The sequence below is a fragment of the Arachis ipaensis genome, chromosome B01 (genome assembly GCF_000816755.2).
Source record: "Arachis ipaensis cultivar K30076 chromosome B01, Araip1.1, whole genome shotgun sequence".
Lineage (NCBI taxonomy): Eukaryota > Viridiplantae > Streptophyta > Magnoliopsida > Fabales > Fabaceae > Arachis > Arachis ipaensis.
In genome coordinates, this window is record NC_029785.2 from 29,140,923 (window position 1) to 29,152,268 (window position 11,346).

General features: G+C 36.0%; 1 protein-coding gene and 2 long non-coding RNA genes across 3 annotated transcripts; 2 read left to right on the forward strand and 1 right to left on the reverse strand.

Annotated features, from left to right (window-relative positions):
• On the forward strand, positions 2,265-6,200 carry LOC110269185. Its single transcript, XR_002358258.1, has 2 exons — positions 2,265-2,354; positions 6,001-6,200. It is a non-coding gene; the product is annotated as an uncharacterized LOC110269185 (long non-coding RNA).
• LOC107604896 (protein FAR1-RELATED SEQUENCE 2-like) lies at positions 6,505-8,653 on the forward strand. The gene is made up of 6 exons (XM_016306613.1): positions 6,505-6,776; positions 6,841-6,970; positions 7,058-7,203; positions 7,286-7,507; positions 7,562-7,686; positions 8,343-8,653. Exons 1-6 carry the CDS (start codon positions 6,505-6,507, stop codon positions 8,651-8,653), a joined length of 1,206 nt encoding a protein of 401 aa, XP_016162099.1.
• LOC110269197 lies at positions 9,781-10,828 on the reverse strand. The gene is made up of 3 exons (XR_002358261.1): positions 10,555-10,828; positions 10,208-10,456; positions 9,781-10,073 (listed from the first exon to the last, which is right to left on the reverse strand). It is a non-coding gene; the product is annotated as an uncharacterized LOC110269197 (long non-coding RNA).

Here is an 11,346-nt window from a genome sequence, read left to right on the forward strand (position 1 = left end):
AAACTTTGCACTCATAGAAAAAAAATTCTCCTTTTAAAATGATAGTATAATATCAAAAATATTTCATAAAAAATATAAAAATCCTTTGTAAGGTAAAAATACTTCAACTTGAACAAAATATAACTTCAATATTCAATATTACTTTTTTTAAATTTATTTAACTTGATTTTATACTTAGATATTTGTCCAAATGTCGATGAGAAAAATATTCGTTGGTATCTTGTTGTGTTTGATATGCATAAACATCAGATAATTTAGTTGGACTCTAAGCCAAATCTTAAAAAGACGGAGAGAAAGAAATTTAATATTAAATTTAAATTCTCTAAATTTTGGATTTTCACTCAAGAGGGTAAAGTGTGATATCTCATCTTTGAATATTTTCACTCTCATATTTTCTCTTAGTCCCACCTATGAAATAAATTGTTAGAGATCACAATTTACCCTCACAAATGAAATCCAAAATTTAGAGGATCAAATCCTTTAATATTAGGAAGTTGGGAATTATGTATATTTGTAATGTTAACATCTATCTTTCATATGTAAGCTTTCTATAAGAGTAGTGTTTATACTAATTTAACTTAACCAAATTAACACGCTATGTATATTGAAGAGATGCTTCAAGATGACTTATTTTAAGTTCTTGAGACCACTGTGAAGCCTAAAATTTCTCATTTCGCTGATCCAAAGCATATAAAAATAGTAGAACAAAAAATTGGCTTGTAATTATTTAATCTTATCTTTATTTGTTTTTGAAAAATATTATATTGTATACTTTTTTATCTTTGATTTTTTATTTTTTACACTACTAAAATAGCAATGATTGTGGAGTTTTGGTAGTAACTAGCAACTTAGATGAAAGATTGTGCCGGAAGTGACAACTATTATATCATTAAGCACACTTTAATATTATCAAATAATTATTATTTAGTTTTAAATTCATGGCTTGTTACTTATTATTTTATACATCAATTTTAGATTAATGACAAACAAGAATGCGCATTGCTCTTGATTTGGTTATCAAACCATATAATACAAAACAAGAAATTATTTTGAAAGCTGTAGAAAAGAACTACTTGAGATCGCTATTTATCTATTTTAATTTTTTTTGGAGTTTGAGATGTAAATTTTCTTACTTTTAAATTTTGTAAGTCTTTAATAAGTTGAAATTAAGCTTTTTTTTTGAATTAATTAGTGATAGGCTTGAACAATATTTCTCTCTTGTTGTATTGCAATACTTCTCTCTTTCATTTTGTTTTAAAAGAAACCCAGGTTTTGAAGCCTATAGATATCGACATAACATTGTAATGGGAATTGAATGCTTAATCTGAGTTAGAATTTTCATGATTCATGTCTTGTTAAAAGTGTTGGCTTCAATTTCATGATGGAATCATGCATGTGAATGAATTCAATTCAATTCAATTCATAGCGAATTCTATTCAAGTCATGGCTTATTAATACGCGTATAGATTCAATTTCATGATGGTCTCATTTATTCTGTTTTTGATTTAGATGAGCATGCAAATATTAAAAATTTTTTAGTCTACTCATACCCTTTCCAAATTATGATCCATGCATATTTAATGGCATAGTACAATTGAAATCACTGTCTTTATGTCCCATAATTAATTTTTGGAAAAGTATATGGAACTAACTCCTAATCAGTCAAGAATTAAACAACTCATTTAATTATAATAATCTTAATTAGTTTTATTCATTTTTAATTTATAATATTTGGAATTAATTGCTTTTCACCCCAAATTATGTTTTTGAATGATACTTTCAAAAACTAGTTACGGGGATCATGGAAGTTTGCTTCAAAGAATCCCGATTCTTCACCCTCTCTTCCAAGCGGCACCATCCCGATTCAAGCTCTCTATCCCAAGCGGCGCCCATCTCCTCCATCCAACCATCCAAGCAGCGCTCCCTTCTCGATATCCATCGGTCCGTGCCGCCACATGTTGGGTTGCGGTTGACCATCCTTCTTATTGTTCCCGATTGCCGCCACTAGTCCGTGCCACCACTCTCTCTTTCAAGGCATTCACTTTGAAAGTCCAGAAGTCGCCATTGAAGGTGACATTCTTGATCGCGGCTCAAGTGGTGTTCCCGACTCAGTAACGGGAACGCCCACAAGGACGATCACCCCAAGTGTTTTCGTCACAAAGAAGCGGCTGTTGCAGTGCAAGAATTCTGAAACCACACAACATTGTCCATGGAGTTTTCAACCCCGATGGGCAGATCGAACAACACAGTAACCAATTCAACACAAGGTAATGAAGAATTGAGTGCGGGTGAAGTTGTTATTCAAGAGCAAGAGGGGTCTAAGGTATATTACATGGGATGTTCTTGCATTGTAGGTGATAAACCACTATTTTATTATCTATCTTGTGCTCAATTAAGTGGATTTTTATCAATCTTTCATACACTTATTCATACAAAATGCATGGTTTTACAATTTCCTTCCTGATTCTGTGCTATGATTGAAAACATGCTTCTTTGGCCTTAATTTTGCTATGTTTAATCCTCTCTTATTACCATTCGATGCCGTGATATGTGTGTTAAGTGGTTTTAAAGTTTATAGGGCAAGAATGGCTCAGAGGATAGAAAGGAAGCATGCAAAAGTGAAAGGAATACAAGAAACTGAAGGAACTACTAAAGCTGTCCAGCCTGACCTCTTCGCACTCAAACGGTCATAACTTGAGCTACAGAGGTTCCAGTTGCATTGGAAAGCTAACATCTGGGGTTTCGCAACGATATATAATTTGCCATAGCTGCCCCGAAGATAGGCGACGCGCACGCGTGGATCACGCGCATGCGTCACCTGGCGAAAACTCAATTCACGCGTACACGTGGATGACGCGTACGCGTGACAGTGCCGCGACATGTATGTATCAGAAATCACTGGGAGCGATTTCTGGGCTATTTTTGACCCAGTTTTCGGCCAAGAAAACACAGATTAGAGGCTATAAAGTGGGAGAATCCATTCATTCATCAATACAACATTCATTATTCACAAATTTTAGGTTTTAGATGTAGTTTTCTAGAGAGAGAGAGGCTCTCTCCTCTCTCTTAGGTTTTAGGATTAGGATTTCTTCATTTTCTTCATTTCAGGTTCAATGTTCCTTTAAATTAGTTTCTCTTTTACTTTTATTTACTCTATTACTTTAGTTGCTCTATTTCACTTGCTAATTACTTATGTTGCCAAATTGGCTTATGAACTCTTCATGTTAGATTTGAATTTATGTTTAAATACAATTTGAGGTATTTCAGATTTATGGTTACTTTCTTCTATTTATGATATAAATAATTTATATTTTTCTCCCTTTGCTTTGGTTGAGTAATTGGTAACACTTGAGTTATCAAACTCAACTGTTGATTGAAAATTGGGATTTGCTGATTGATTTGGATCCCTCTAAAGCTAGTCTTTCTATAGGAGTTGACTAGGACTTGAGGAATCAAATTAATTAGTCCACTTGACTTTCCTTTATTTAGTAAGGGTTAACTAAGTGGGAGCAATAACAATTCTCATCATACCTGATAAGGATAACTAGGATGGGATTTCCAGTTCTCATACCTTGCCAAGAGTTTTTCTAGTTATTAATTTAATTTTCTGCCAATTTATTTTCCTGTTCCCTATTTCAAAAATCCAAAAATATACACCTTTCTATAACCAATAATAAATACACATCCCTACAATTCCTTGAGAGACGACCTGAGGTTTAAATACTTCGGTTATAAATTTTATTGGGTTTTGTTACTTGTGACAACCAAAGTTTTTTTACGAAAGGATTCTTTGTTGGTTTAGAAGCTATACCTACAACGTGATTATTTTAATAAAAATTCTTTACTAGCAGAAATCCTCTCATCAAAATGTATATGTACTGTACTCGAAATTAGGATGCATGAATATGTGGAAAACATGGTTAATGGATAGTTAGATGTTGTATTATGATTAAATAGATTGTCCTAAGTTAGGTGGAAAGTTTAAGTTAATTAAGGATTCAGATTTTAGTCCACTTGGCCAAATACAATCCTACCTTGACCCTAACCCCATTACAACCCTTAAAAGACCTCTTGATATGTGTATCTATGCATTAAATTTTTGTTGATTGTTAGATGAAGAACAAGCCTTAGAAAGCAAGATTAGTAGAGAATTGAGAGATCGAACCTTAAACACACGAGTGATTAGAGTGTATACACTTTCGGTAAGGGTTTGATGCTTGATTCTTTGTTCCTGGCTTTCACGAGCTATTTTCTTTTGCAAGTCTATTTGTACTTCATTTTTTATGATTTTAATTAGTGAAATCCAGTTCATATTTATTCTTGAAATATTTATTTACTTTTCACCAAGTAGGTAAAAGCATTTTGCATGTAGTTGCATTCACATAGATAGGTTGCATTTCATACTCTCTACCATTCTTCTTCACTCTTTTAGTTTTCTTGAGCTTAGCATGAGGACATGCTAATGTTTAAGTGTGGGGAGGTTGATAAACCCCATTTTTAGGGTTTATCCTGTGCTTAATTGAGTGGATTTTATCCACTATTCTCACACTCATTCATACAATTCGCATGTTTTATGTTTTCCTTCTTGATTTTGTGCTATGATTGAACACATACTTCTTTGGCCTTATATTTGCTAATATTAATCCTCTCTTATTACCATTCGATGCCGTGATATGTGTGTTAAGTGATTTCAGGATTTACAAGGCAGGAATACTTAGAGGATGGAAAGGAAGCATGCAAAAGTGGAAGGAATACAAGAAACTGAAGGAACTGCACAGCTGTCCAGCCTGACCTTCTGGTACTAAATTGACCATAACTTGAGCTACAAAGGTCCAAATGACGCAGTTCCAGTTGCATTGGAAAGCTAACATCCGGAGCTTCGTAACGATATATAATTTCTCATAGCTGCTTCAACGATAGGTGATGTGCACGCGTAGATCACGCGCACGCATGACCTGGCAAAAACTCAATCCACGCGTACACGTGGACGACGCGTACGCGTGACAGTGCCGCAACTTGTACGTATCAGAAATTGCTGGGAGCGATTTCTGGGCTGTTTTTAACCCAGTTTTCGGCCCAGAAAACACAGATTAGAGGCTATAAAGTGGGGGAATCCATTCATTCATCAATACAACATTCATTATTCACAATTTTTAGGTTTTAGATGTAGTTTTCTAGAGAGAGAGGCTCTCTCCTCTCTCTTAGATTTTAGGATTAGGATTTCTTCGTTTTCTCAATTCCAGGTTCAATTTTCTTTTAATTTAATTTCTCTTCTACTTTATTTGTTCTAGCTTACTAGTTTATTCTATTTTTCTTGTTGATTCTTTTCTTATCCAATTTGGTTTATGAACCTTCTCATGTTAGATTTGAATTTATGTTTAAATGCAATTTGAGGTATTTTAGATTTAAGATTGCTTTCTTCTATTTATGATATAAATAATTTAGATTTTCCCCCTTTGCTTTGGTTGGGTAATTGGTGACACTTGAGTTATCAAACTCAGCTGTTGATTGAAAATTGGAATTTTCTGATTGATTTGGATTCCTCTAAAGCTAGTCTTTCCATATGAATTGACTAGAATTTGAGGAATCAAATTAATTAGTCCACTTGACTTTCTTTTATTTAGTAAGGGTTAACTAAGTGGGAGCAATAAATAATTCTCATTACACCTGATAAGGATAACTAGGATGGGATTTCCAGTTCTTATACCTTGCAATGGTTTTCATGATAATTAATTTACTTTATTGCCAATTTATTTTCCTGTTCCTTATTTCAAAAACCCAAAAAGATACAATTTCATAACCAATAATAAATCATACTTCCCTGTAATTCCTTGAGAGACGACCCGAGGTTTAAATACTTCGGTTATAAATTTTATTGGGTTTTGTTACTTGTGACAACTAAACTTTTGTACGAAAGGATTCTTTGCTGGTTTAGAAACTATACCTACAATGTGATTATTTTTATGAAATTCTTTACTGGAAGAATCTTCTCGTCAGTAGGCAATTTGATCACATCGTGATATGTGAATGTTGTTTCTTCATGTTAATTAGATGTTTTTTAACTTTATCTATTTGGAAAATTCTGGTACGGTGTTATATTTAGTTGAGAAATTATTAAAGTAAACTAGGAATTGCTATCAAATGCTTACCTAGCATGTTCTAATCCAAAGAATTGATATTATTAAATTATGCCTGACTCCCATATGCCATTGCACTATTTTGTTGATGTTTTTATTTAAGTGATACAGTATATATTAAGGTTCTTTAGGTTGTAAAAGTTTTTTTTTGTATATTGATTTGAAGGGCGACGAAGTTACCGACGTCATTGTGATGAGCGAGGATGAGTTGGAATTGAGACACGAGGTGTGAATTATGACTTATTGTTTGTTATCGCGTTATAGTTACTACGTTAATACTAGCTTTAATTCATATTTGGTTCTGTGAATTGGCTTTACAGTTGCCGGATCATAGTGGGATCAGTGAAGAGGAAATCAAGTCATAGGAATGAGTTTTGATTCGTTGCATTTGGCACAGGAGTTTTATGCAAATTATGCAAAGAAAGTGGGGTTCGTAACTAAAGACAGGAACACGAACTTCGACAAGACGCGGAAGGAATCAAAGATACCTGTTAATCAATCTCTTCACTACACTCGAGAGGGTTATCGGGAATCTCGAGTTAAGGCAGCAACTCGGGCAAACAGAATAACAGCCACAAGATGCAGAGCAAGGATGTATGTCATGCTGGACAGGGAGAAGGAATGTTGGGTTTTGTCTAGGTTAGAATTGAGGCATTCTCACCCCCTGTTCGACTAAGAAAGTTGTCCACTATCATGAGTATAGGGAGTTGACCATGCATGCTAAGTGCGTCATTACGGATAACGACAAGGCTGGCATAAGACCCAACAAGACGTATCTAGCACTGGCAAACGGGGTTGGCGGGTCTTCAAACCTGAGTTTTTCAGAAAAGGATGTCAGAAATTACATCACAAGCAATCTCTGATGCTCCGATGACAATACGAACTTTAAGGGGATGATGAATTATTTTGTTCAAATGAAGGAGATCAATCCCAACTTCTTTTATGCCATAGATGTTGATGATGCTAATGAATTTAGAAGCGCACTCTGGGTAGATGCAAGATGCAGGGCTTCGTATGAATATTATGAAGATGTGGTGTCGTTCGACACCACTTACAGAAGAAACAGGTCTGTATACTTATTGGTGAATTGTAAGAGCAGTTATTTGTTAAAATTTTTTTGCCTCACATTTGTTTTTGGTGTTTTTCAGGCATGGTCTACCGTTTGCATCCTTTGTCGGTGTAAACCACCATGGGAAGTCTGCTCTTCTTGGATGTGCTTTACTTGGGAGCGAGGAGATCCCTAGTTTTGAGTGGGTGTTTACGCAGTGGGTGAGATGCGTCGGGACTGCGCCAAGGGGGATCATCACTGAACAGTGCAAGGTGATGGCTGGTGCTATTAGGAAGGTCCTACCTGATACTATCCACCGATGGTGCATCTGGCACATAATGAAGAAATCCTAATTCAAGCTCGGTGGCTATGCTAGGTACGGAGAATTGAATGCCATGATGAATCACATTGTGTGGAATTCTCCTTCGCCTAACTCGTTTGAAGCTGATTGGGCTGGTTTCATCAAAGAATTTAAATTAGGCCAGAAGAGATGGTTAGCAGGTCCGTGATCGTTAAATTAAATCACGTCTGTTAGTTTCATGTTGCCTATTTATTCACTTCATGTTATTTCTGCCGGCTTGATTCCGTTCTTGTGTTTTTTCTAAGAAATGTAGCTGAGTTTTTTTACCTTACTAGTCAGTGGATGTTCTTTTCAATACACAAGCATATGTTTTTTCTCAATAGTATATGTCTGGATGTTTTTTTATTTGTTTTATCAATGCTTTGGAAGCTGTCATCATGTTGTGTATAAGCGACACTCTTATGCTTTTTTTTATGGGCAAACCTTTATGCGAATCAACGGAAGTGGGTTCCAATATTCTTCAAGAGTGAATTTTAGGCCAGCATGAGGAGTACATAGCGCAGTAAAAGTATGCACGCATTTTATGGGGATTTCTCTGCATTGCAAGAGTGGGTTGGTTCAGTTCGTCCATTAATACAACAATGTGCTTGGAAACGAGAGACAGTTTCAGTAGGAATACACCAGTAATATGTTCAGGACCCTTCAGCTGGAGGTAAGAAAAAAAACCGATTGCGTGGTTCGATCAACTGAACAAAAGGGAGATACAATTTCTATTAAAGTGGACGAGCAGAAGGTATTTTGGGGGAAGCCTGTCTACCATACTTTCACAGTAGAGTTTGACCCTTTGAGTCAAAAGGTTCGGTGCGAGCGCAACAGTTTGAATCTGCTGGCATATTGTGTTGCCACACCCTTGCGGTGTGGTCATACTACAGAGTTGACACAGTACCGAGCTGCTATGTTCTTCCTCAATGGAGTAAGAATGTCATCCGCAAGCACACTTACATTAAGAGTAGCCATGATGTGGCTCGGACCGATGAAAGCCTCAACCTGTTCAGGCGTCTGTGTTTAGAGTTCTATAATGCTGCTCAAGAGTTTGTTGCTTGTGATGAGGAAGTAGTCATCTTGCGAGCTGCCCTTTGGGACACAAAGTCCAAGCTAGTAGACTGATTACCGTGCCAGCATGTGTTCCACTACTCTTACTGCGACTCAGAATACCATGCCCACACAGAGCACATGCGGTCTTATTGTACATGACATACAGGGACCCTCAAGAGTTAAAACCAAAGGACGGCCGAAGAGTAAGAGACTTGGAGCAGAGTTGGACAAGTCAATTAAGAAGTCAATGCAAAAAAAGAAGAGGAAATCGCATCCGGTATGTGCTAGAAGTGAGGTATATTTTAAATTTTTTTATGGAATAGTGTTCTTGATTCATATATGTTGTTCTCTTCTTTGTGTTTTGCATCTTGTAGGATGTTGTTGACCTTCAGACAGATAATGATCTTGATGGTTCTATCAATAAAAGATTTGAGCATTCTACTACTTGAAATTTATCGGATGGTGGCGAATTCATGCACCTGTTGAACTCTTTTAGGCATATATAGTTATCATTTTTCGTTGTTGTTGTACATTTTTTGGTGTGGGTGGTTTGTCATACTTAGTTAGGTTTCTTGGTTCTTTAGACACAACTGAATAAACTCTGCCCTTTTCTGTTTTGTCACTTGCATTGATACTGTTATGAAGTATTCATTGAAAGAAACAAAAGCATCACTGTTATCTTTTATCCAATTATTGATTATTATAGGTTTTGAGACTTTTATGGTTTTAAGGATACGAAATGTCACTAAGTTGTTCACAAAGAATAAATGGATTACATCCGCCCTGAAAACTGCTGAAGAGTATAAAAAAAAACAAAAGGCATTCACATCTCAATGAAGTGCACACATTTGCGAATGCTTAACACATGAAAAAAGAAACCATATCCCAAACCATCCAATTCACAATGAAAAGAAACATCCTAATGCCTATCAGAAGCACCATCCACTTAAAATCTTGGTTAAAGTCACCAATGCCTGAATGAAAACGGATCGGCTGTGTAGACTAATTACGACAAAAGGCCGTACAATGCTTAAAGTTCCAGCAACTTCACAATTTCAGCAATAGAAAACAAAGATAAAAACATAAATAATGCCTTTTACATAGTGAATGGAAAGAAGTGCCACTTACATATAGTCATAAACAAATGGGGTATATACACCGATCAGAGTTGACTAAATAGTATAAAAAGGCAATGCATTACTTATTGAACTAGAGACATCCACAATTTGAGAACTAATTGCTTGACAATCCTGAATTACTTAACACATGAAACCTACTGAGGAGTATCTAAAAAAACACGAGCCATTCACTTCTCAATGAAGTACACAAATGTTCAAATGCCTAACACGTGATAACTTGGAAGACAGATCCAGAACTATCCTGTTTACAAAGAAAAGAAACATCCTAATGCCTATCAGAAGCACCATCCACTTAAAGGTTTTGGATAAAGTCACCAGCAACTTAACAAAATCATCAACATGAAATCATAAACCTGCAGTGAAACAGGGTTTATCAGGCTCACATGAAACGCATTTAAGTTAGAAAATTCCATATTAACGTCCATAACTCTTTCACAGGGAACCTATAGATATAGTAAGGCAAGTGTCCATATTGATGATTTTTTACCTAGGCATCTATCTTCTTCCGTTGTCTCCCCCATTTGCTTGGCTTTCTAGTGAGTAACCCCGCACGCTGCAGCATGCTCTTCGTGCTCGATGCTGTGAAGGGTGATTTCAAAGCCTTAATCTTTTTCCTTGGCTGGTTGCGGCGCACAGGATCACTGTCTAATGCATGCAGTGCCTTCCCAATTTGTGAATTATGGGGACCCATCACTATATCTAGTATAATTTCCTTCTAGAACTCCTGTAGAACGTCCTGCATGGCAATTCCGTGTGGGTGGGTAATTTTGAAAGCGAGAAAGAAATAGATCGGAAAGAGGTACAACTTAATTGTGACAGGATATTTAACTTCACCTTGTCCCAAAGCTGCAAGGGTTTCTCTAAACTCCAAAACTGCATGAACTTGATCACGTATACACCACAATCACAGCTACATGTACAAACAGAAATATTATTTTCAACCATGATACTAAGTATCATTATCAAGTGAAGTGCTAGTAAGATTATTGATAGGTATCATTTTGACTGACCCGTTATGTTATTTTGGGACGCTGGGATAAAAACGAGGTAGGCCATTCTCCGTGGACTCATATGCGGGCATCGACACTTTAGCTATGTCTTCAATGATTCTCCCCTGAAAAGCAGCTACACTTTAGCAATAGCATATTTACCACTACTGAGGATGTCAGTGCACTAATTTGTGGACATATACTTACTGCATAAGCATGTATTTTTGATCTATCAGTGTTATACTCTCCTGAATACATACTATCCAGCACCCACAGCCTTTTTTGAGCAATCTCAAAGGCATACAGCCACCAATGACGATCGATACAAACTCGGATAAACCACTGCGATGGAAACAGAAATATCAAAATAGAAATATCAAAACAGTTACATCTCAATTAAGTACATGCAATTGCAAGTGCCTAAGACATGAAAACTCAAAAACATATACAGAACCATCCAAGTGGCAATGAATAGAAATATCCTAATGCCTATCATAAGCAACATCCAACCAAAAAATACGGTGTTGTAAGCACATAAACCAAAACATCAACATGCAAGCATTAGTTCGTGCAATGGCATCAAACAGCAAGAACCATACAATTTTTGTTCATATAGCGCATTGACTTACTCATTTTT

Excerpts from the sequence above, each read along its gene's own strand:
- LOC107604896 (XM_016306613.1), top strand. The coding sequence starts at position 6,505 with ATGAGTTTTGATTCGTTGCATTTGGCACAGGAGTTTTATGCAAATTAT. Across the intron at positions 6,777-6,840 it reads GAATGTTGGGTTTTGTCTAG|GGAGTTGACCATGCATGCTA; the intron begins GTTAGAATTGAG and ends TCATGAGTATAG. Across the intron at positions 6,971-7,057 it reads TGAGTTTTTCAGAAAAGGAT|GAGATCAATCCCAACTTCTT; the intron begins GTCAGAAATTAC and ends GTTCAAATGAAG.